At 37.3% G+C, this 25,527-nt stretch overlaps 2 protein-coding genes across 2 annotated transcripts; one reads left to right on the top strand and one right to left on the bottom strand.

The window, feature by feature from the left end:
* Positions 1-3,970: 3,970 nt before the first annotated feature.
* LOC104600984 (xyloglucan galactosyltransferase MUR3-like) lies at positions 3,971-6,489 on the top strand. The gene has a single exon (XM_010264164.3). The coding sequence runs from the start codon at positions 4,473-4,475 to the stop codon at positions 6,126-6,128; it is 1,656 nt and encodes a 551-aa protein (XP_010262466.1). The 5' UTR covers positions 3,971-4,472; the 3' UTR covers positions 6,129-6,489.
* Positions 6,490-8,091: 1,602 nt separating this feature from the next.
* LOC104600985 (beta-phenylalanine coenzyme A ligase-like) lies at positions 8,092-17,235 on the bottom strand. Its single transcript, XM_010264165.3, has 6 exons — positions 15,404-17,235; positions 10,674-10,860; positions 10,147-10,292; positions 9,956-10,023; positions 9,683-9,785; positions 8,092-8,809 (listed from the first exon to the last, which is right to left on the bottom strand). The coding sequence occupies exons 1-6, from the start codon at positions 16,421-16,423 to the stop codon at positions 8,675-8,677; spliced, it is 1,659 nt and encodes a 552-aa protein (XP_010262467.1). The 5' UTR covers positions 16,424-17,235; the 3' UTR covers positions 8,092-8,674.
* Positions 17,236-25,527: the final 8,292 nt, after the last annotated feature.

Raw genomic sequence — 25,527 nt, 5'->3', positions numbered from 1 at the left:
GACCGTCTAGTTCGAATTGATGGTCCATTCTGACAATAAAAATAAAAAATAAAAAAATAAAAAATGGTCAAAAATTGTTAAATGGGTTGATGGGTCAATGATTAGGTCGTCCAGGCCAACGGGTCATTAATCGAATCAACGGTTTTTGGCCAGGGATTGAGTTTAGGGTAAAACGAAATCAGTTTGTCTAGATGGTTCTCAGGTCGAATGGTCCAACCGTCCGGATCAATGGCGGTTCGAAAACCATGTAACTCACCATATTATTAAGGATGTAAGTGGATAGGGTTAGGGTTGGATCAACCTTAATCGAGTTTTGGGTTGGGTTTATGTTAAACTGGGTCTATACTAACCCAAATCCATTGACATTACAACATTGAAATATTTATATAAATAAATTTTAGGTACCCTAAATTTTATTGAATATAGATGTAGTAGTACATTATAGGATGGGGTAAGTCGTGTTCGAGTGACCAGATAGGATCGGGTCAGATATAGTTGACCCGAATCAGTAGCAAAAACGATCTGTTGACCTCCCTACACATCTTCGCTGATTGGCTTGAGAATGGAAAAAGCTAACACCCGATGCAGAATTCTGAATTCCACCCCCCTACTACTAGCCCTCTCCCTTCTATAATTTAACATCAATTCACGGTCAGATGCATTCCCCCTCTATTATAGAGATATAAAATTTTGATATGGGCTGATTGGTCATTCTCCTTTTTTTTGTCTGTCTTTGGTAGCGAATAAATGATATTGATAGAGGTGGTAGGGTTAACAGTTTAGCACGGATTCGTTACTTGAAAGCCTTGTTATTAGTACGGGGGGGTCTTGCAATTAGCTGTTACCGCCAAGGCGTCGAGTAGCCCAATCTTAACTTGAGGGTGAGGGCCTGTTTGACGGGGCCTTGCCAACTGCTTGTACGGAATAACCAAATTTGGCTCTTCCATCTTTTACCAAACATTGTTTCTTTTTACGGGCTTTTTAGGTGGGCCCAACTTGCAGAGCCCATAATCATAATGTGAAAACTTCTCTAATGGCACGTTTGGAAGCATGAATCTGTGGTTGAGCTACTTTTGTCAGCCCACTTTGGAAAAGCTAGTAAAAGAAGCTTTAGCAGAAAGCTTTTTTTTTTTTTTTTTTTTTTTTTTTCTTGTGGAAGGATGGTAAAAATGGGTTTTCTGGTTTTTGACTTCTTTTTTTTTTCCACCAAAATTGCTCATAAACTGTTTGGGTGTGAGTGTGATGCACCTTACACGGCCAAAAACCACCATGGAAAAGTCATTTCAAAGAGATAATTTTGGAAGTTATTTATCCAAGTTCTTTTATTTTTCAAGTAAATTAAGACAATAACCCTTTTATCCATAAAAAGTCATTTTTAAAAGGCATAATTTTGTTCCATCTAAACATGGACAACTTTCCCTCAGTGGAAAAGTTATTTTGCCCTATGAAAAATGACCCATGTAAATTTGAAAAAAAGAACATGACTATCTCATTCTATGAAAATAAGAATCCCATAGACCAATTTTTTCTCTTCTCAAAATCTGAAAAATGAACGAACCCTAAAGGCCCATTTGCTTCATAGGAATAGGGGTTTGGAGTCAACATTAAAATAGTCCATTCTAATTCCAACAAGAATGGGACGTTGATTCTCATTCCATGCATTTTTCCATTTGAGGGAATGGTCACTCTGGCCTCCCCCTTGGCAATTTCTCATTTCAATCGGCCAGGAAAAAGGCCAAGTGACTTAAAAACCCCCAAATTCTATTTCTCTTTACTCCATATCAACTCCCTTGAGGGTTGTTTATTTTTTATGGAATCCAATTTCAATTCCCGTATGAACCAAACAGGCGAAGAAAGCAAGCAATTTCCAATTCCATGGGTTTTCAATCCCAATTCTATTTCCAATTCTGACCGCGAACTAAATGGATCCTAAGCTTTCTCAAGCAAAGCCTTAAAGAATGCATACAGATAGGGCTGTAATTGGATCGAATTCGGATTGGATGCTGCAAAATCCAAATATTAAGATCCTACATCCGAATTCAATTTGAAATCTAATCGGATTTGAAGACTCGAATCCTAACGGATTCGGATTGGATTTGGATTTAATCCGACTCCACTTTAAATTCTCTAAAATACTAGAAAAATTAAAAATTTATTTATTTTCAACTTTTGTATATAATAAATTAATAATAACATACTAAAATTATTAAATATATAAATTCAAATATAATATAATTATAAAAGTATATTTTTATATTTTTAATATAATTATATAGAATTTATATATTAAAATTAATAAATATTATAATATAACCAGATCAGATGGGGTCAAATTTGAATCTGATCTGATTATTAATCAGATGTAGATTGTAACATCCAAATCCAATCTGATTACATAAATATATCATCTGAATCCAAAAAAATAAGATCGAATGTCAGATCGGGCCTCGAATTTTTAGATATCATTGGCATGCCTACTTACAAAACCAATTGCACCTAAGAAACAATGTTGATCACTAAAATGAACCATTGACCAAATCCTTAAACCGGTGATTTAAACAGTTGATCAGATAGAAGAAGCATGAATTTTTCAAATGGCAACATAGCATGTGTGTTTGTACCGTGGGTGTTTTGTGATAGGCGTTTATCAAAATGCCACCATGTCATCACCAAATCAGTATTTTTCCATCATATTCATCTATATGCATTAATATTCACAAAAGTGAATTTTGATTTCTATGCACACCAACTGTTGGAAGAATGTTCATTTTAACGCTTCCCCAACAATTAAGCATTTATTCATTATTTCGTTGATGTGGCGCCTAATAGAGCTTAATGATGCCTAATTGTCCATAAACACTTCATCAAATACTACAATTCAAATAAAAAATTTATTTAATAAACAGAAACTATACCAAACACAAACTAAAATTTCAGCTTGTCACTTTTTATTTCTAGTCATAGTCAAATCAGACCAAAAATTTTGCCACGTGTCTAAATTAAAACATCACTTCATTTCCATCACCACACATTCTAAGGATTACATGAACCGAATTCTAGGGGGCACGAGAGTTACTTGGGTCGCCTGAAATGGACCGGTCCACATTCTAAAATAATTCCAGCCCGATCCAAAGTCGAATATGGATCATAAATTTGCAAATTCATAGATCCGACCCAAAAGCATAAATCCAGCAGACCCGATCAGAGACGAAACGGGATCTGCTCCTCACGCAGGAGCGCCTCACATGTACATTCACTGTGTATTAATAACATTTCCCGTGAATAATAATTTAGAAATACGGGAGATGTTGCCATTGTACGATAAAGTGTCATATGTGAGGAGTAGATCCGATTTCATTAGATACCATGGTTAAATACTTAAATACATGTGGAAGCAATCGGCAGAGAACGGGATCTGTTTCTCACACTTGGGCGCCTCACATATGCATTCACCGTGCATTGGGAATATCTTCCGAAAAAAATAATTTACAAGTACGGAAGATGTAGGATGTGCGTGTGAGGCGCCCTATGTGAGGAGCAGATCCGGTCTCGTCGGTAGGGAGGTTTTCCGGTTGAATGGCCAGGATTCTTCTCCTCTCCTCTGAAAACCTGGCCGCCCACATCGCTTGGGGCCCATCAAGTCAGGAGTTGCAGACTGTACATATACATAGGCCATGATCAACGTGGCTCTATCACCTGTCATCAAGGAGACCGAGGATCTGCGTTCGAACCATGCAACGTAAATTTCGGTTGGTGACGTCATCATCAATGACGAACTCCCTTAATCCTACATGGCAGCAGGACCATTGCCTACCGACAGCAGCCGAGGAGGGCGCAGCCGCACAGGGTATGCTATTATACGCTATCTTTGTCTTGCTCCGCTTATAAGCTCCGCCATTATTAGCTTCCATGAACAAGACTCAGAAACCTTCCAGAAAGATACAGCCAACCGAGTGTTCTCATGGCGTCAATTCTCTGTAAGCTTTTCTTATTTTTAATTACTTCATTGGTTTTCTTTTCAAATTTTGTTTAGATTGTTCCGCAGATCTGCTTCTGTGTTTCTTGGGAAGTGTAAATATCGAGTAAAGTAAAGAGAATTTTGGGAATCTCTTCGTTTTTTTTTGTTTGTATTGTTCTTTGAGTTTGGGGTTCTGATTCAGCTTCAAGTTTTTCGAATTGGGGTTTCCGGGTTAATTTGAGTTTTGAAGAAAATTTTATGGTTTGACTTTGTCTAGTTTAATATGCTGAGTTTGTTGATGAAGATGAAGAGCTAAGACTGACTTTGTACTTAGGGTTGGACTTCGTTGTTTCTTCGTCATATTTCTGGTACCCTTTGTCTAGTTTTGGCTGTTCTTATTCCATGTTATAAGCTCGGATTCTGAAAATGGTAGAGCTTAGATTTGTGTCCCAAACTAGCAAGATCATTCTGAGTTCTCGTTCTGGTTGACCGCTATCTGTTTGCTTAAAGTCTGATGAGACGCCGTCAGACGGCGAGCAGTCCTCCTGAGCAGATGGAGAAAGCGGTAGGGAAGAATCAGCGGACTCGTCTCTGTTTCTTGGTGTCTTTGTCTGCTTTGTTTTGGTTCTTGTTGTTTTACTTCCATTTTGTTGTTCTTAAAAGTGGTACCGTTGATCAATCTGTAAAACTACAACCCGTTCCTGTCCAAACCGAGTCTGCCAAGGCACAGGCCAAGGCGCGTCGTGCACCTGAAAGTTATCCATTTGTGAGGGCTTTGAGAACCATAGAGAACAAGAGCGATCCTTGTGGAGGAAGGTACATATATGTCCATGATCTTCCTCCTCGGTTCAATGAGGACATGCTCAAGGAGTGTAGGTCTCTCAGCCTCTGGACGAATATGTGTAAATTTACCACCAATGATGGGCTTGGTCCCCCATTAGAGAATGTGCAAGGGGTCTTCTCCAATACTGGATGGTATGCTACAAACCAATTTGCTGTTGATGTGATTTTCAGCAACCGGATGAAGCAGTATGAATGCTTGACAAATGATTCTTCTATTGCTGCTGCCATTTTTGTTCCATTCTATGCTGGGTTTGATATATCCCGTTATCTTTGGGGATATAACATATCGGTTAGGGATGCTGCTTCTCTTGATTTGGTAGACTGGTTAGTTAAGAGGCCTGAATGGAAGGTTATGGGAGGAAAAGACCATTTTCTGGTTGCAGGAAGGATAACATGGGATTTTAGGAGACTAACGGATGAAGAAACAGATTGGGGTAACAAGCTTTTGTTTCTTCCAGCAGCTAAAAACATGTCGATGCTGGTAGTTGAATCAAGCCCATGGAATGCAAATGATTTCGGTATCCCATACCCTACTTACTTCCATCCAGCAAAGGATAATGATGTGTTCATTTGGCAAGACCGCATGAGGAAATTGGATCGCCCATGGCTCTTCTCATTTGCTGGGGCCCCACGTCCTGGCAACCTCAAGTCAATTAGAGGGCAGATCATTGAGCAGTGTAAGAAGTCCAAGGTCTGCAAACTACTGGAATGTGATTTTGGGGAGAGTAAGTGCCATTCTCCAAGCAGTATAATGCAAATGTTCCAGAGTTCTCTGTTTTGCCTGCAACCTCAGGGTGATTCTTACACCAGAAGATCAGCTTTTGACTCAATTTTGGCTGGTTGTATTCCTGTCTTCTTCCATCCTGGTTCAGCTTACACACAATACACATGGCATCTTCCTAAGAATTATTCAAAATACTCTGTGTTCATTCCAGAGGATGATATTCGTAAGAGAAATGTTAGTATTGAGGAAAGACTAAGCCAAATTCCTTCTGAGCAGGTAAAAATCATGAGGGAGGAGGTTATAAGTCTCATCCCGAGGTTGATATATGCAGATCCTCGGTCAAGATTGGAGACTCTTAAAGATGCCTTTGATGTAGCTGTACAAGCCATAATTGACAAAGTTACCAGGTTGAGGAGGGATATTATTGATGGTCGTACAAATGATAATTCTGTGGAGGAGAATAGCTGGAAATATGCCTTACTAGAAGAAGGACAACATGAAGTAGGGCCTCATGAATGGGACCCTTTCTTCTCGAAGCCAAAGGATGAATCTGCAGAAGCTGCTAAAAATTCTTGGAAGAGTGAGCAAAGGGATCAATCATGACTGGAGTGGTAGAAATTTCATGTGCATCGTATAAGCTCGAATCATTTCTAATACTTGCCCTCGGGAACTTAAAATAAGCCCGCCTGCAGTGAGTGAAAAAGGATGGCAGGTAAGGTGATCAAGAACCTGCGATGCAATCATATGGGGAACTTGCCATCAACCTCGTCACACCTTTGCATGTAAAACCTTGTTTAAATATATAATTCTGATATGTTTGTTCAAAAGGGTAGCTATATTTAATTTTTCAGTAATTCTTTGTATTGTTCTTTTTCACTTTGTAATGCCAAGATGAGCTATAATCATGTTTTCTGATCCATTCAAAGAATACAAAGAATTAGCGATGAGATTTTATTGTTCAAAAGTAACTTTCTTTTCCAAGCACAATATTTTGGTTCAATAACTTGTTTTATTACCTATGAAGGGAAAAATCCATTAAAATGACCTTTGGAACATAATAAGCTTACTTTCATGTTTAATATTTGATATTCACAATCTATAACGCTATCAGAGATTTGCAACGTGTGGATTGCTGTTCCTCCGGTGGCACCAGTGCAGTGTAGAGTGGTTTTCTTAGAATATTTACAAATTTGACATGGCAAATGGTAATGTGGAGAGAACCATTTTTTCTGTATTGATGTCAATCACGTAATACTGTTTGCCATTTCTCCCATCTAGGTTTTATGTGTACCATTGCATATTGCTTGGCATAAAGCATGAAACGATGGATTTTAATTTTTCACATATTACTCAGTAGGTATTTATGTTCTATATTCTCTATGCACCCTTATTTATGGAAAAGTTCATTGAAATCACAACATTGGCACAAGTAATCTACCTTGATACCCAACCCTATTATCTTTAATGTTCTAGCATGTGTTTAAGTGTGTTTAACATGTATATTTTTATGATTTGCAATTAAATTTCTTTATTAGGAAAAAAGTCCTTTGCTCTACTAACTTTTATTTGCTAAGATATGTCTGTGCATGTGGCTTGGTCTTCCTCCAAGATTTGTCCAGACTCCAGACGTGTGTGGTTCATACATCAATTACAGAAGTAGCTCTCTCTCTCTCCCTCTGATTCCCTTAGACATTTTATCTTATCATTATCATCTGGATACCCCCACCCTAATTGAAGAAAAAAGAGAAGAAAGGTTATTGTTTATTTATTGATGGATGCTGTGTGCATTATTACTGCATGGTGGAAGGGGTGTCGTGGTTGGCTTTAGGTAGTTCCAGATGTTAAAAGTTTTCCTGGTTGTCAAAGGGGTGTCTGCATAAGTTTTGGAATTTTCTATTTGAGAGATCATGAGGATTGCAGATTAAATGGAAATCATCATCTTCTGAGGTTTCTGATACCTTAGCAGGACTTACCATGACAGCAGTTTCATAGAAAATAGATATGGCACACCAGATTCAGCTATTGCAACATGTTTTTACTTTTTATCTAACTTGAAAATTTATGTTTGAAGTGGATGAATAGAATCACATTGCTTCTTCTTTCAGGATATGTTTGGTCTGATAGGAAATAAGAGAGAAACAGAAAGTTGAGGGGAAGTTCATAAGAAAATTTGCAAAATTCCTTGAGAACTTTCCTTCAAGTCTGTGTTTCTCTTATTTCCTATCAAACGAAACACAGCCTTAGTGAGAAGGTTTTCAATGAGATTGTGAGCTCCTTGACAGCTAAAGATGGAGTAGGGTTTATCAGTTGTACTCTCAAGTATTTTATAGCCTTTTTGTTATTATTGTTATTTTTAATTCTTGTTTTGCTCAATTGATAAACTTCTGAACCCTGTAATTGGTGCTTAACTTGCCTCTTGATTCCAATTGTATCAATTTTTGGATAATGATCATTGTCTCTTCTAAAGATTCTCATTTGTATCCAAGGCCCCTATTGATGAATTCAGAAACGGCAGTGACTTGTCACCTGCCAAAAGAATTGGATCAGATTGGCGCTTTGAACATACAATGAACTCCACATTCCATCACACCTTAAATATGACTATCACATCCTCAAGAAAACCCCTATTCTTAGTGCCCATTTGGGTGGGTTGAAAGCACAGTGGCTTCTGGCTTTCTAAGGTGGGCTCACACGGACAGCCAATAAGTTATGTTTGGTGAAAACTCTGGAGAGCCCAAATCGGCTGTTGGTCAATCATATGAAGGGCCGTCCGTTCAGTCTCTTTGAATAGCTTATCAAGAGTGCTACAAAGCAGCTGAACCAGCTTAATTAAATCTTCAGCTCAGCCTCCCAAACAATCCCTTCATTTGCTGGCCCAAGCCTGAGATCCATGGGCTTAGCTGCAACAAGTACCTGTCGACTACCCTCTACTGTCACATGGTGGCACTTTTCCATCCATATACTTAATTAAAACACAAGAAATAGATAGTTCATCTTCATCCAATTATACATGTATTTATTTAATTAATGACATTCACCTTTTCCTCAATGTGGATTAAAAAATAAGTAAATAAATAATTGAATTACTTAAAATCAAAATATAATGAAAGATAATATAGCCTAGACACGAGCGATTGATGATTCTTGAATCATAACCTGGGCGAGATTTCCATCCGTTGATGTGTATATAAGGCCTTAAGGTGTCTCCTCAGGATCTTCCCAGAAGGTGACCTTGGGATAGCCTCCACAAACACCACTCTTCGAACCTTCTTATAGGGAGCTACCTGAAGATATATCATGTGCTGATCAGAAAACCATAGCTAACAAGTTAAAAACTTAGAATCAACAAAGAATAAACAGTAAGGGGTTGTTTGGTTGATAATAGACTTGTACAATGTGAAAGTAACGCTAAAAAGCTTCTAGAATATATTTATTCACTCCAAAAGCACAAACAAGGGCAAACTTATACCATCTATAACTATTCTATATGGAGGGAAAAAGATAAGTCAAAAGTTCTCTTACCTTACCTCAATGAGCACATGGATCTCCTTCTCCCCTCATTTCTCATACGTGTGTTATTTATTTCTAAATATGGTTATTAAAGTATAAATAGTTACAATAAAATCATTTTTAAATTTCTCTCTCTCTCTCTTAAAGTGGGGTTGCAGGGATACATGTGTATAAAACAATAAATTACATGGGTTGGGTTGGATTGGCTGAGGTCCAACCTAAGATCAACTATAAACATGGACCTGCCTTGCATGGACCCAAACTGATGTCAAAACTAAAATGTGCCAACTTACAATTAAAGGAATTTCTATTCAAATCCATGTACAGCATGGGCTTACTTGTTTAGACTTTAGAGTAGAGCAATTCAGACCCATTATTACCATAAAGCCAAAAAAATGCCTTTCTTGAGGGCCTGTTTGGAAGAGTTTAAGCTTTGTTTGAATTGTTCACTGAGCCACTTCGAAAAAACTACTAAAAAAATTTACTAGAAAGCCAATTTTTTTGGCAGACCAACAGCCTACTTGGGCTTTCTGGATTCCTCTCCCTCCCCCCCAAAGCGCAAAGTCAAAGCTGCTGCGCGAAAGCCCTCCCCAATATAGGCTTATAGCTTCAACCAAACAAACCATTCAAGGAATTAATGTAAGTACCTTGCCAGCCACGAATGTTATAATGTCTCCCTCCTTGATTTTGCTTGCTTCCCTTTTCACTACACAAGCCATGGGGATTTCTCCTGCCTCTTCATCTGGGTACCTGCTCATTTCATTTAGGATATTTACACGTTTCTTCTGTAAACTTAGAATATTTCCTAAATTAAATGAGAAAAATAAATAGAAAGTCTAATAGTTTTGATCTATCTATCTTCACTAATTATTCTTATCCGTTATGTCAAAAATTCTCCAATAGGTTTTGTATGAGCTTACGGAATCACAGCAACATCATTTACATCAGGATGGGCGGATAGTATTTCCTCAAGCTCAGCCGGAGCAACCTTGTAGATCAAAATAAGAGTAAGAAATGAGCAACTCGAACGTCCAAGGCAGACAGACAAGCAGAACAATAAGGCATAAGAACAGAAATAATTGAACAAAGGAAGAACCAAACAATACCATACCTGGTAGGCTTTGTACTTGATGAGCTCCTTGATCCTGTCGATTATGTAGACAAGTCCAAAAGTATCAATGAAGCACAAATCTCCAGTATGCAGCCATCCTTCATTGTCAATAGCCTGGGATGTGGCTTCTTGGTTCTTGAAGTAACCTAGAAAGACCAGGCGATCGAGTGGTAATCAGCCTCAATATGTTTGTATAAAGTTCTAAGTTGTAATTTAATTTGTTGTGCTCCTCAAATTCAGAACCTATTCTATCAAAGCTTCATATGCAATAAGGCATGGCATGTAATAGAAGCCTTCAAGTCGGCAATAAAAAAATGGGTTTGACTATGATACTGAAAAGACATGATATCAGAAAAACTTATAACCAATCAACCAATACCATGAAAATTAACAATAAATCAGGTGGTATTCATCAAAATTCATGGGAGTTTTGATTGGTAATAGTTTTTTCTGGTATTGCATATATTTCTGGCATCATATATTTTTCCTAAAACAATTTGTCCAACATGTTAAGGCAAAGAAGATACCTTGCATAACAGGAGGCCCTCTCACACAAAGCTCTCCGTGTTTGAGAGGAGGGAGGGACTTCTGTGAACGCACATCAATGATCTTGGCCTCCATGAATGGGATCAACCTTCCAATGGAAACATGGATTCTACCACTAATCCCGTTGCAAAATGTAATGGGGCCATTTGTTTCTGTTAACCCGTAACACTGCATCACCATAATCAACAAAAAATGAGTCCCGCTATGGTACCCTAAACGGTATGGTACGTAAATCATTTTGATCAAAGGACATTTTTTGGCTGATGGCTAATTTTCTCAATCAAAATTCCAATATTAGAATTGAATCCTTATGGGTGCCAAACATCTCCCCATGTGGGAGAAGTTCTCAATGCATGTTGAGATGTCCATGGGGTGTCAATCTGAATTCGTTAGAATTGGACGTTTGGCAAAGAACTTATAGATCTTAGGATGTGGGTACCTTTAAATGGAGTACATATCAAGTGAACTTGATAGTTCATAGTTGTTTTATGGGCTGTTGGATTCATCATTTTGTTCTATACCAGTCATAAATGCAAGTGATACCATTGCAGTTCAGGAACCGTTTTGGGGTTGATCAATACAAATTGATGAGAAAGATGAGTTGTTACATTAAATAAGGGAGTAACTTCGACCGAAAAAAAAATGTATGTGGGGACTGATCATTTGATGTTTCAAATAACAATAGAAATTTATATTGATCAACCAATAAACGATTCTGATTATATGACAAAACAATTTATATTTTAACTAAGGTTTTAAAAATCAACCCGGAACCGCTTTGGTCACTGGTTCTCGGGTCAGTGGTTTGATTGTTCGGTTCAAACAGATAGCTCATTTGTTCCAACTTAAAAAATAAAGAAATAAATAATTAAAATAAAAAAACAACCAAAAAATGTTGTTTGGGTCAAATGAATACGGTTCGAATGCCTGAGTCAACGGATCACTAACCAAATCAACAGTTTATAGCCAAGGAGTGGATTGAGGGTGAAATGGAATTTATTGCCTGAACAATTTTCAGGTCGAACGGTCCCATCGTCCAGGTCAACACAAAAATATAAATAGCAATGATACAAAACACAACCCTAGTGGTTGTAGACCATGATTTTTAAAAACGAACTGGTGACCGAACTGATCAGGGGTCCGGTTACAGGTTCGAATGGTCCGATCGTTCGACCCGAACGATCAACCTATTCTGACAAAAAAAATTAAAAAAATTGGAAAACGGTCGAACGGTTAATCAGCCGATTCAGCAATTTACTGACCAAAATCAATAATTTTAGAGGAAAAAATGGTTTTGAAGGAAAACAAAACCGATCAGATGACCGATTCCTGGTTTTTCCAGTCCGATCCGGTTTTGAAAACAATATTGTAGACCATGTGCTCTTTACTGCTACGGTGGGACTTAAATTGATCCCACATAAAAGAGCTATGAAGTTCAGCTAATCCTTTCAAATGCTTAGAAAAGATTGAAGAGGCCCACTTTGCGGAACTCCTTTCCGGGAAAAGTAGAAAAGTTTTGGATTCGTATTTTTGAAAACCCATTTTCAGCAATCCGATCGGTTTCAAATGTCATCAAAGTCATTGCTTTATGGTAAGATTCAAACACATGACTTGTTTGTTCATAAAATGACATATAACCATTAAGTTTCACTTGTGTTTAGGGGGTGCTCCATCATCACTTTAAATCTGTTACCCACAAATTATTACCACATCCTTAGAACACTACTACTGTATATTGAAAACATCTTTCCACGAATGATAAGGAAGATATTTTCAATGCACAGCTATGATGTCCGGTGGATAGGGATGTAAGAACAGCTTGTGGGTAACAGATTTGAGCACTTTCTTGAGCGGGTTCGTGTTGAGTTTTGCATGGGCCTCGTGATTAAAATATTACTACACCCAATACCCTCAAGTGGGCATCAATGCATATCGATATAACCAGGGCTGTTCATAAGAAGACGCAACCCGACCAAACCGATCAACCCGGACCGATCTAACCGAATTTGGCTGGGTTTTCTTTAATACCGGTCGGTTTCGGGTTGTAAAAAATTATAAATCGATGGTTCGGGTCGGGTTTGGTTTTCATGTGTGAAAACCGAAACCGGTCCGAACCAAACCAACTTAATAGTTAGTAGTTAGTTCGTAGTTAGTAGTTACAACCTACTTAGTTCCTACTTAACTAAGTTGTTTCTATCCTAATTAGAACCTAACTTAATTTCTAGTCTTCTAGTTAGGAATGACATTAATGGCAAATATTGTAAGACAATTAGACAATGAATTTTTTTGGAAAAGTTTAAAGAAAAGAATCAAAGGATCCTAGTTTCTATGGTCTTTTACACCAAATAGGTAACCAATTACAATTAGAATTAAGTGTCATTTTTTACTTAGATTAGAAGGTTTCTTGAAATATACAAATTTCAGTCTTCTTTCTCTAATACAGTTTGATTTTCTATTTTCTTGATAACTTCTATTCTAACTTGGTCTGCCCCCCTTAGCCTCTCAACTCAAGCACAATCTTTAATACAATTTGACTCTCAAGCATGGTTGAACTTAGAGTCGAAACCGACCCAACCCGATTCAAACCAACCAGGTCGGTTTTGCTTAACACAGGGTCGGTTTCGGCTTCAATTTTAGGTAACCCGACCAGAACAGGTTGGTTGGAAAAATCTCAATAAATCGACCCAACCCGACCCGTGAATAGCCCTAGATATAACTGATACCTCCATTTTTCTATTTTATAAGTATTTAAGCAAGGAATTGGGATCTCCTGCCAATAAAACATATTCCAACACCCTACCAATTTTATCCGACACCACACATCTCACTAAGAAACTGAGGCCCACCATAAAAGTAGGACCCGCCATGCATGAGATGTGCGGTGTGTTAGATGATGTTGGTAAGGCGTTGGAATGTGTTTTATTGGCAGGTGCTCTGCACTCATTAAAGAATTCTACTCAGAATTTTAAAATCTTAATTATTTTAAAAAATTATATCGATATATACATGCACCGATTAAAATACCATACGAATATATCAGTATTTTAATCGTTGATGGGGGCAGTTTCAACCCAAACCAAACTCCGTCGATAGCAGTGCAATTTTGTATTGGGCGGTTGGGCCAGCTTCATGAATGCAAATAAAACCATGAACCAATCATAACCATGCAATTTTGTGTTCATTGCCCCATTAAAGGACACGCTATGTATGTTATAAAGTAAGACCTGATATTAATTTTCATTGGTCCCACTCCCTTCTTGAGTCCATGTGGCAACTAAATGCAGGAATTGAATAAAGCAGCATCAAGGTTTTTAAATTTGAGGTCTGTTCAAGTTATACGGCATGGTCCAGACACCAGCTCATCCGGTCTGATTCAGTGTTTTGCCTTCCAAGAATGGATTGCATTTGATGAATCAAAACAATAACGATTTCAGTAATCAAAATTTTTATAATGTTTTAGTATTTTATAATACTACTATAAGGGAAATATCATGCCTATGTGCAAATAAAGATAAAAGAGCAAAAGCTGAAAAGATGAAATTATATTTAGATTTTAATTTTTGTGTATTTCTTCAGATGCTTTAATTGGATAACTGAATTTAAATATTAACATATTTGAGCATTTTTTTTTTGTTATTTATAATTATTAATTTCATATGAAAATTTTGAGTGAAACAAATACCTAAAATTTCAATCAAAATAAATCCTTCATATATGTCTTAAGTAGCATTTCTCAAACACTGTGTAAGAAAGAGGTGTTCTAAAACTTACAAGAGGAATAGTAATAATTTTTTGTGATTCTGTTTTTGTATGCATCTATGTACATACTTGAAGAATTGGTTCAAAATAAACTAAGTGCAGCTGAGTACATAGTTTTGATATATATGGTGGTGTGGACGAGGCAAGTATTGGCATTAGAAGAGCCCCAATTGAAAATTTTATGAAAATCATCAGTTTCGATACCTCCAAGGAAGAAAAGGGGTGGGGGGAACCATGCCATAGGTTGTATTGATTGAGGCAGATACTGACATTAAAACCCTAGCCAAACTTATTGGTAATTCTTCAACAAATGAAATCTGGTTGTTTTTGAACCCATAAATGACTAGGAGAACGAGTTCACATCTGCACCCCACAAGATGATAAGACATCATTGGGATGTGCAGTGGGGCGCAGATGTCAATTCTAGGAGAACAGGGACTACTAGGCTCAGTTTAGAAAGAGTATAAATTCAAATATATATATATATATATATATAAAACTAAAAGAATACAAAAAATATAAGGTTAAGGGTCAGTTAATATATAGAATGCAAAACTTTTATTTTTTATGTATTTGCACTGTACATATTTGTATTAATACTCCTTGCAACCTGAGCCTTAAGCTGCAACCGGGTTATCATTAATGGGGATTCTCTTTTATGAATTTGCATTGACTCCCCACGGAGCGCAACCCACGGCACATCTGCGTGTGGGGAGCCAATCCAAAATCCTCTTGAATGCCTTAAGAAGAACATAGACCCTCTCTGTGGAGAATCAAGAATTCTCTGATATGAGCAATTAGGGGTAAGGTTTTCTTGTAAACTGATTATTAGCCAATTGGGATATTATTTTTGTTGGTAATCAGTGTAGGTGCCATAAATTTTTTGATATTAAACAGAGAGAGAGAGGTCATAACTGTTAATTAAACAGGAGAGAGAGAAAGGAGGGCTTACCTGAGAAAGTATGAGATGGGGATAGTACTTGCTAAAACGTTCCATGTCATCCCTCCCTAAGGGAGCCCCTGAACATATCACCTCCTTCAGAGAACCCAACTCAAATCCCTTCAGCCAATCTCTATATCTGAGTAGCTGCAGCACGATGGGCGGCACCACCGGGAGCCTTGTCACCCGATGATCCTCCACTGCTCTCAGCATCTCCTCCATGGAGTACTTCCGTAGAATCACCGTCGTCGCTCTCACAGACACCGTTCCCAGAACCAGCACTGACAGCCCAAACATATGAAACAACGGCACCACGCACAAGTAAGTTTCGTCGCTCGCCCCACCCTCTGCATCCCATACGTGCCTCAGCAGGCCGCTCATGGCTATGAGGTTGCCATGCGAGCACACCACGGCCTTACTCTTTCCGGTTGTCCCTGATGAGTACATGAGAGCAGCAGGGTTAGCTGCAGCCTGAGTGGTGACCACGTTAGGGAATGCCGCCGACGTGCAAGGTTGCCGGCTACTACTTTGCACTAGTACTTCATTTATGAATTCTTCCACCAAAACAACAGGCTTTGAGATCAGCCCGTCTAGCTTCGGTTTGAATTCACGAGAAGTGAGGATCAGAACTGGGTTGGAATCTTGGGTCTGGGCGTGGAATTCCAGTCTGGTGTTTAAAGGGTTGGCCGTGCTAAAAATCCCACCAGCGTGCATGACCCCTAGGACTAGCAGAGGGAAATGGAGGAAGTTTGGCGAGACGACAAGCACCACGTCGCCTTTCTTCACGCCCAGCGAACGTAGGCTGTGGGCGACGGCCACTGTGAGGGAGCGGAGCTCTTGGAATGTGATGGAGTCACCGGATTTTGAGTCGATGAAGGCGGGTTTGTGGAGTGAGCGAGGAGGGAGGTGTGAGAGGAGAAATGAAGGGAGGGAGAGAGATGGGTTTTGATGAGGGGGGAGTACTGGGGAGTCCCATTTGCTGTGGTAGATGCCGGTTGATGGGCAGTACCCACTCTCAACAGAGACCTCCATTTCTCTCTTTCTGGCTTTCTCTCTACCAGTCTACCTTCTACTGGACGTACTCTCTCGATCGATCCTGGTGGATATATATCATCGACCATGCGAGAGCAATAAATAGGATTGGTAGGGCGAAAGGAAATGCTCCGTTTGATTGTTCCTGCTTTAACTTTCCTATCTCTACCCATTGACTCGCATTGCTGTCTACAGTATTTACTGTACGACTTATAGAGCTGAGAACTGACAAGACAGACTGAGCATGGATCAAGCGAAGGTTTGGTATTAATGCATGGCTGGGGACTGCACCCACAACCACAATGTGAACTTGACACCATGTTTGATACAAAACTTTCAGTCAAAGGTCAGCAATGCAATCACACTGAGAAAGTGAGAATCCGTCAAGCAAAGAGACGACGGAAAGACAATTGGATGGTTGAAGTTATTAATTATCATGTCGTGAAAGTGAGGGATTCCCGAGGAGAGGTCCAGAAACAAAAGTTTGTTCATTGAATTACTGCAGGAATTCAGGCCCCGAAGTCTTGCAATGAATCTGTTTTATTTGATAAAGCGAATTAACAGGTTTCCAACTCTAACTAAGCGTTCAGCTGAGTGTGCTTGGGGTATTAAAAGGTTAAGGTCGATCTGTCAAAGTAATGACTTCCAGAGGCTACCCCATCATAATGGGTCACAAAATATGGGTTCTGAGCAGGAAGGGCAGTTGGTTGTTGATTTATTTCCTTTAAGAGCCCCCCTTTCTAGTTTGCTTATTAGAATGCAAAATTGGCTTGCTTTTGATTAATCAAATCAACTACATCACTACTTATTACGTCAAGTTTGGGAGTGTTTATTTTTTAAAATAATTGTTTATTGAATAAGTACTTAAAAATAAGTACTTATTTGTGTTTGAAACCTTAGTTTATAGAGAAAATCTATGATGAAGAAAACGTATGATGATATGGGAAGAGTTTTGATCAATCAAAATCCACCCATGAATTTTGATAAATAACACTTATGATTCCAATTGACTGATCAAAAGTTTTTCAGATATCATATTTTTTCTATATCATATAGTCGAACCCTAGTTTATATTTATATTGGGCGTTTGATGGCCTTTTCTCCCATAAACAATTATTCATTTAAAAAAGACATCTTTTATTCTTTAACCCTCATTTTAGGAGTGCCACATGTACAATCATTTAACAGATTTTTTAAATGGTAAACCTAGCACATTATTTGCTAATTCGAATAAAATGAGAATTTTCCAATCAACTCTAACAAATTATGCTTTGTTAATTTGAAAAAGACAAAATTGCCCCTTGTTTAGGAGTGCCGTGCCGATTGATCTATTAACGTCTGATTGTTTTGCCAACTAATCAACTTCCCAAGATGCCACAACAAAATCATATATCCATATTTTGTTCAGTTAAATTAAGAAAATGACAAAATTGCCCCTCGTTTAGGATTCTCATTCCTAGAGCTGTTCATAAGAATGCCCAATCCGACCAAACCAACCAACCCGGACCGACCGTACTGGTCGGTTTCGGGTTGGGCACATACAAAAACCGATATCTCGGATCGGTTTCGGTTTTCACATAAGAAAACCGAAACTGACCCGACCCGAACCGAACTAGTCTTTCTTCTACTAATTTGGTAGTTCCTACTTCCTAGTTTGAATAGTTTCCTAATTCCTACTTACCTAGTAGGTGTCACTACATCCTCTTCCTCATTCTCATACTGTGCAAATAAACAACCCGCTGCCATGAAATTGTGAATTGTCATGCAAGACACAACAATTAGTACTCTTAAGATTAGTTAATGAAAAAATCTTATAAAAAACCCCATTGTTAGGTCTAATTTGGAATCTACTGTAATTGTAGAACTATAATTTGGGGGGTGTCCATTGTTGAGCCAAGTTTGAACTTGTCCTATTTACCTATCCAAATTTGGTCTGAATTCAAATCGTGCTATGATCATGCTAAAGAGGAGCATTTTCAGATATTCACAACACAAGGAGAAAAGTCACAGTCAATATTCACAAAAAATAAAATAATAATAATAATAATAATAATAATAATAATAATAATGGTTGAATTTAGGGGAAAAACCATTTTAAATATTCAGTTAAAAAAAAAAAACAGACATTTAGAGAGGACTTCACTAACCTGGACGCAAATCCAACTTTGAGCTTGAAAAACCCCAACTCGAAACAAAAGAAAACACATCTTATTAGGTCGGGTTCGAAGAACAAAACGAAAAATAAAAAAAAATGAATGCCTAGTTGATCGATAGAGGATGATAAAATAAATAAAATGAAAAGAGAGGATACCTTGCTTGGTTGATTGGTTCGAGTTGTACTATTGCTGGTTTTTCGAGAAGATGACAAGGAAGAATCTATCCTAGTTCAAAGAATAAATGAAACATGATAAAAACCAAACAAAGAAAAATACTTTACTAGGTTGATCATTGAGGATGAGAAAACGAAAAAAGAGAGGACACCTTACCTGGCTAATCGGTCGAGTAGTAGTTCCATCGCTAGTTTGGAGAAGATGATGGAGAAAAAAGTGTCCAAGAGCCAAACCTTATGTTTGCTTTTGGTCGATCCAAGGGCATAAGTGTCATTTTAAAATTTAATTGGGAATAAATTTTACAATCAAAATTTCAAATAATTGCTTATTGTATAAGAACTTTAAAAAGTTGGAAATTTGGGCTTATTCAATAAGCACTTTTAAAATAAATACTTATTTTTGACTTATTTCCCAAATACCAATAAGTGCTTATTGGTGTGATCCCAAGCTTCCAGTCCAAAATAAGCGATTATTCAAATAAGCACTTATTTTTAGGCCAAGTTTAGGAGTGCTTCTTTTAAGAATAAATGCTTAAAAATAAAGGCTTATTCAAATACACACTTAATTGTGTTTGATAGTTAGCTTTTTTAAGTGTTTATTTAGAAAAAAAAAAAAAAAAAAGATAAGCCTAACAAAACATGATTTACCTCGAACATCCCTCCTTCCCTGTCCTACTCTCTCTCTCTCTCTCCCTCCCTCCTTGATACCGATCAATCTAACATTTTTCTACAAAAATTGAACGAAACCCAGATAATAGAATATAGAATCAGAGATGCACAAAAGAGGTCCAAAAATTCCAATCAATCAAACATTTTTCTACAAAAATTGAACGAAACCAAGATAATAGAATATAGAATCAAAGATGCACAAAAGAGGTCCAAAAATTCCTACAGTTGGTGTTGATTTTCATTTATGTTTAATTTATAAAGAAAAAGAAATAATCAGAGCGGAGGAATCAAACTAGTTTTCCGGATGGGAGGAAGAGCTTCCATCTCCAAAGGAGTTGAAGAAGATTGATGCCTCTTTCTCAAACCCTTATTACCCCTGATCTTGCCATTGTTTTTGACATCTAAAACCCTAACATTCTTCAAAAACAAGATCCACCTCAAACATCCTTCCTTCCCTCTCCCATTCTAACCCATTAGAAGAATAATCTCTTTACATTCTCTGTTTTGCTCCACCTCTAAAGCTTTAGAGCTTTCCACCATTTTAATCGGCCAAGGTGAATTTGTTTTTCAAGTGTGGAAGCAAAATTGCCCTCGTTTTGATCAGCCAAGGTGAAGTTCTGCCATTGGTTGGAGAAGACATGGAGAAGAAAGGATACAGTGGCCAAACCATACATTTTTTACATTCGAAGGGCATAAATGGTATTTTAAAATCTAACTGAGGACAATTTTGGAAGAACAAATTCAAATAATTACTTATTGTATAAGCACTTAAAAGAAAGATGGAATTTTGGGTTTTATTCCTGAGTGTAGACCTATAAAGCCAAAAAGTGTGCTTAGCATGAGATTAATAACCCAGTTAAAAAACAATTTCAAAATTGAATTGATGAAGATAACCAAAGACTCACATTAAGTTCTTTCTTGCTACATTTTATTATTGAATAGACAAATCCATGAAACAAATCTACATTACATTAAGGGTCTATTTGGTTCATAGTTGGAATTGGAATCGGAATCCGAATTGAAATCCTTCAGAATTGGAATTGGAATGGTCAATTCCCATAGTCTATTGGTTTAGACAGGAATAGGAATGGAAATTAGAATTGGGATTTTATTCCCAAGGGAGGGGGAGGGAATGGTCATTTCCTCAAATGGGGGAATGTCGTTCCAACAGGAATGGGAATGAGATTCCAATTCCACCCAACCAAACAATTAAAATCGGAATGATCCATTCCGGTTCCAATTCTAGACCTCTATTCCCATGAAGCAAACAGGCCCAATAAAAATAGAGAAAAAACATGAACAAAATATAGGGAAAAACAAACAATCCTTAATAATTATTCATAAGAGTATATTATTCATGGTCAATTTTCATGATAGAAACACATAAGAGTATACAACGATTACAAGCTTGTTTTCTGCCCTATTGTCTGCAATTTCTACAGACCAGTATGCGGAGAACTGGGCATTGTTATCCAGGATGGAATCAGACACTTGGCTCTGCGTTCTAGATTCGAACCATTGAAGATCAAGTTCAAGACGGCGTGAAACAAAACCTGCTTGTCATCTGGTCAAAGAAGCTATCAGTGTGTATGATCGATATACTAAATAATAAGTGACTATGAAAATTTCTTAAGAATAGTAATTAATAAAGCATAAAGGAAAACGATTTTACAGAGAAAAACGAGCTTACACAGAAAAAATAAAGTATAGAAACAATCCTCTTCCGGCGACGACCAACCTCTTCTGGCGACAACAATGACGAAGATACTTTCGGTGAGCAAAGGTTATAAAGGCTTTGTGAGAGAAGATAATGTTTGGCGGAAAGAAGAAAGAAGAGGACCGATTTTCATTTTAACCCTACCATTTATTGGGTTAATGTTCCAGTGGGCCGAGAAGCACCAGAACATTCCCACTAGTGCAAATTCAGATTACACATAAGCGCCATGTAGGATACACTATTCGCTAGCTCACTTAATTGTTGAAGGCAATAGTTCACCGATGCATGAAACGCTAAATTTGACATTTCAATAAGCGTCTGAACCAAACAATGAAAAATATGAACGTTTATTGAAATGCCTATATAGATCCGATATAGCACCATTTTTTTTGAGAAACGGTCACAATTCCAAACATGCCTTAAATAACAAATCTATACATGAAGGACAGTTGGTTCGTAAAGTATTTCTATTTCCTTTAAGAGCCCCCTTTCTAGTTTTCTTAGTAGTTAATATAAGAAAATTGGCTTTAATTAATGAAACCAACTATTTAGTTAGGAAATCAACTCAACATATAATTATTACCATATAATCCAATTTGGACGTTACTTGATTGGTTGGTATCACAATAGTTATTACAGGAAAATTGGCTTTAATTATTCAAACTAACTACCTTAACTACTTGGGGTGAGAAACCAACTCAACATATAATTATTACGATATAATCCAACTTGGACGCTTTAATTAATCAAACTAACTACTTTACTTCACAATAGAGTTTTTATTTATAAGTAGTCACAATAGGGGCGTCTCCACCACTCTCAATTAAATCTATGTACATTACTTTAACAATATATAAAAATCATGTTTTTTAAAGCTGACCAAAAAATGAAACGATTCTTCTATCCTAGTAGTAGGTAAGCAATTCAACACATGAGGTCATATTTAAATTATAAAAGTTAGGATAAATTTCTGAAACCTCCTTTGAAGTTTCTGGCCATTATTAAAACTTTCCCTGAAGTTTAGTAATTACAACCACCTCCCTAAACTTTCAGACAGTTGCAAGTAGACCTGCTTTGTTAGAATCAGTTAACAAGAGTCATGAAAAAGTCCAAAGTACTCATGCAATTATTATTGTGGCTAGTTTCTACAAAAAGATAATAACAATAAAGAAGAAAAATAAATTTTAAAGTTACAGCTTTACCTTTGAGTGATTGATATGAAGGACAAATTTAAAAAATAAATCAATTTCAGAAAAGAGATTGGAAGGGCTTAGACTAGTGATTCATATGAAGAGAAAATTTGAAAAATAAATATTTTCGTGAAAAGTAAGTGCACGGGTATTTTAGACATTTTCATGACTCCAATACAAAAAAAGCTCCAACTTTATAGAGCCTAAGGTTGTGTTTGGTTGCAGTGCAAATAAATTTGCACTGATGCAAATTAATGGTAGTGCAAATGAAATGATTTGGGTGCAAATTCTGATTTATTTTTGTTTCAAATTTTACCTTATGGTTTTTATCGTTGCAGTACAAATGAAGTAGAATAAGATGTGGAACATAATGAAATAAAACCCAAAATAAAATTGAACCAGATTTTGCATTATTTTTATTTGCACTCCCATGCATTTGTACTAGTGCAAATAAGATTACACGACAACCAAACACAGCCTAAGGAGATGTTTACGGAGACTTCCTTTTCAAACGGGAATTTGAATAAGTGCTTATTAGTAGGGGTGAGTAAATGGGTAGGTTCCACCAGAAACCGAATGGAACTGACCCCCACCCAAGTCGGTTCCAAGGTCTAGGGGTTCACCCTATCCGAACCAATCTGATGAACTGGCCTTAGTTGAACCAGCTTTGGAACTGAACTTACCTTGATATAAACCCCAAAATATTTTTAAGGGTGTGAAGATTTGAACCCAAGCACTCATGGTTACAAAAGCCATGGTCTCACTTTACCATTGAGTTACTTAAGTGATTTGATCATTTGTTTTCATTTTAATATTTGAATGTATATAATAAATAACGTAAAAGTTAATATTTATCAAATTTAAATTATAATGACAAATTTTGAACCATATATTAATAATATTATGATAATCTACATATTAAATTATTCAATTTAATCAATAAAATAATAAGTTTTAAACTATATATTATCAATATTGAAAATCAAATTTTTAAAGGACATGTTTCATTTTTTTTGAAGGGGGAGAGTAAAGAAAGAATAGGTTCCATGGGTAGACCCTAGAACTAACCTTCATAGGGTTGGTTTCAATTCCAAAAACCCGGAACCAACCCCTATAGGGTAGGTTCTAGGTTCTTCCGTGGAACCAAACAAAATCGACCCATGCTCACCCCTAGTTATTAGATAAATACATTTTGAGCATTATATGGGACATCCTAAATGGGCCTTTTGTTTATAAAAGGGCTTCTCAAAACGTAAGAAGCCCAAAGCCTAAATCTTTGGCTTATTCTAAATGTGCCTTTTGGATTTATTTCACCAATTGATATTTATAGCCTTTTTGGGTGCTTTTGTCTTCTAATAAGCAATAAGTCACATAAAGCACTCATCAGAAATTGTTGCAAATGCAACCTAAATCTTTATTACCTTAAAAATCTGTTTTCCTTAATTCTCTCTCTCTACTCTATAAGACTTCGTTGCCTAGGCAAGAGGAGCATGCTGGAGGAGTAGAAAACCTAGCAATGGGGTGACAAGACAACCGTTCTCTAGTAAGGAGGAGCCTTGATGATTTTTTGTTTTCTTCTAACTTTATAACGCTTTGAGCCTTTGTGCCCTTAGACTTCTCATTTCTCTATTGTGCTTTGCAATTTTTCTTTCATTTGTAAAGTTTCTTTGCAAGTCAGTGATCAAGGCACCCTATCTGAGCATTGTGGTGGCCTAACCGAATGATGCTTGCACGCAAGGTTTAACCATTCAAACCCTTAGATTAACCACCCAATGTCCTGTGGTCGAGCCTTGTTTCTAGTAGTGGGTAAGTCATGGGTTGCTGGTTTGATAACTCGATCATCCCACTGTCCCATTGAATAATATCCTATGCAAGGCCTTTATCTAAAGAGTTCAGCCATTCAACTCCTTGGCTGAACCGCCTATCCCTTTATGGTCGAGCTAGGTCTATATAGGTTATCGGGCTTCGTCTCATCGGTATTACCTTTGGTACCCAGTTGTCATTCCTTGTTGAGCCTAAGCTTGGTTCGGTCTTCGGAATTTCAAGGTCTTGTTGTCTTGTCGATAAAGGAAGAGAATTGCGCTCAAAATAGAAACAAAATTCTTATTAAATTGCAGTTTTCGAGGTACAAGAGGTGTTCTTCAACTGATTGGCCTATTACGACAGGTCAAGTTCTTTCCAAATAAGTGATTTTACATCATGAGAGTCTTGAGATGACAACTATGACTAATTTTTGTCTAGTTTTCTAGCTTAGGTTCTTATTCTTTGGTCCTGTCTCCCTTGGGGCATTCATGGGAGATATAACTATTGAAGCATTCTCGTTGGATGAGTTATTTGATTTTGCTTTTGAGTTCTTTGCAGTCCTCGATGTCGTATCCATGACTTTGGTGGAATCTATAGTACTTGTCCTGGTCTCCTTAGTTGGATATGAACTTGCTAGGCCACTTGAGAAAGAATTTATCTCAGATTTCAAGTAGGATATTCGTTTGTGAGATTGAGATAATCTTCTTTTGTGATTGCTCTTGTCTTTGTTTCTATGATCATCTCTTTTTTTTGGTTTCTTTTTCTTTAATCTAATTTTTCTTCCTTTGTTTCTTGTGGTGTGCTTGCGTTTCCTTGGCACTAATGTACTTCTTGGCTCAGAGGAGAAGGTTAGCCATTTCTTTTAGAGGTTTCTTCAAGGAGAAGCTAAACTCTCAATTTCAAATGCCAATGGTGATGGTGACCACTACGAGTGAGGGGTCGAGGTCCCTTACCTATAAGGGCTCGGTGTTAATCTTTTAACATAGTCACATAGTGGCTCATCTTGTTTTCATCATTAGCGATGTTGAGGTCCTCCTATATTTCTTGTTGTTGATGAAGTGGTTCACAAATAAGTGGGCAAACTAGCCCCATGACCCAATCAAATCAGGCAGTTATATGGAGAATCATTGTTGAGCTATGTTCATGGTTGTTGCTTGGAGGCTCTACAAGTTATCGAAAGGTTATAGCCATGCAAGAGCATAAGAGCCCTAAAGTTTTCTAAGTGGTTTATAGGACCTCTAGTGTCATCGTAGGCTTGTATGCTTGACAACTTGAAATTGGTTGTGAGGGGCTTGTCTCAGATGTGTGCAGTGAAGGGAGGATTATTTGATAACTACTACTCGAAGTTGAGTTGCAACTTTCTTCCTCTCTCAATTGACAAAAGTAGAGCTCATAT

This window comes from Nelumbo nucifera, chromosome 3 (assembly GCF_055504915.1).
Source record: "Nelumbo nucifera cultivar China Antique chromosome 3, China Antique-T2T, whole genome shotgun sequence".
Lineage (NCBI taxonomy): Eukaryota > Viridiplantae > Streptophyta > Magnoliopsida > Proteales > Nelumbonaceae > Nelumbo > Nelumbo nucifera.
Note: the sequence above shows the minus strand (reverse complement) of the source record. Positions and strands in the feature narration are given on the sequence as shown.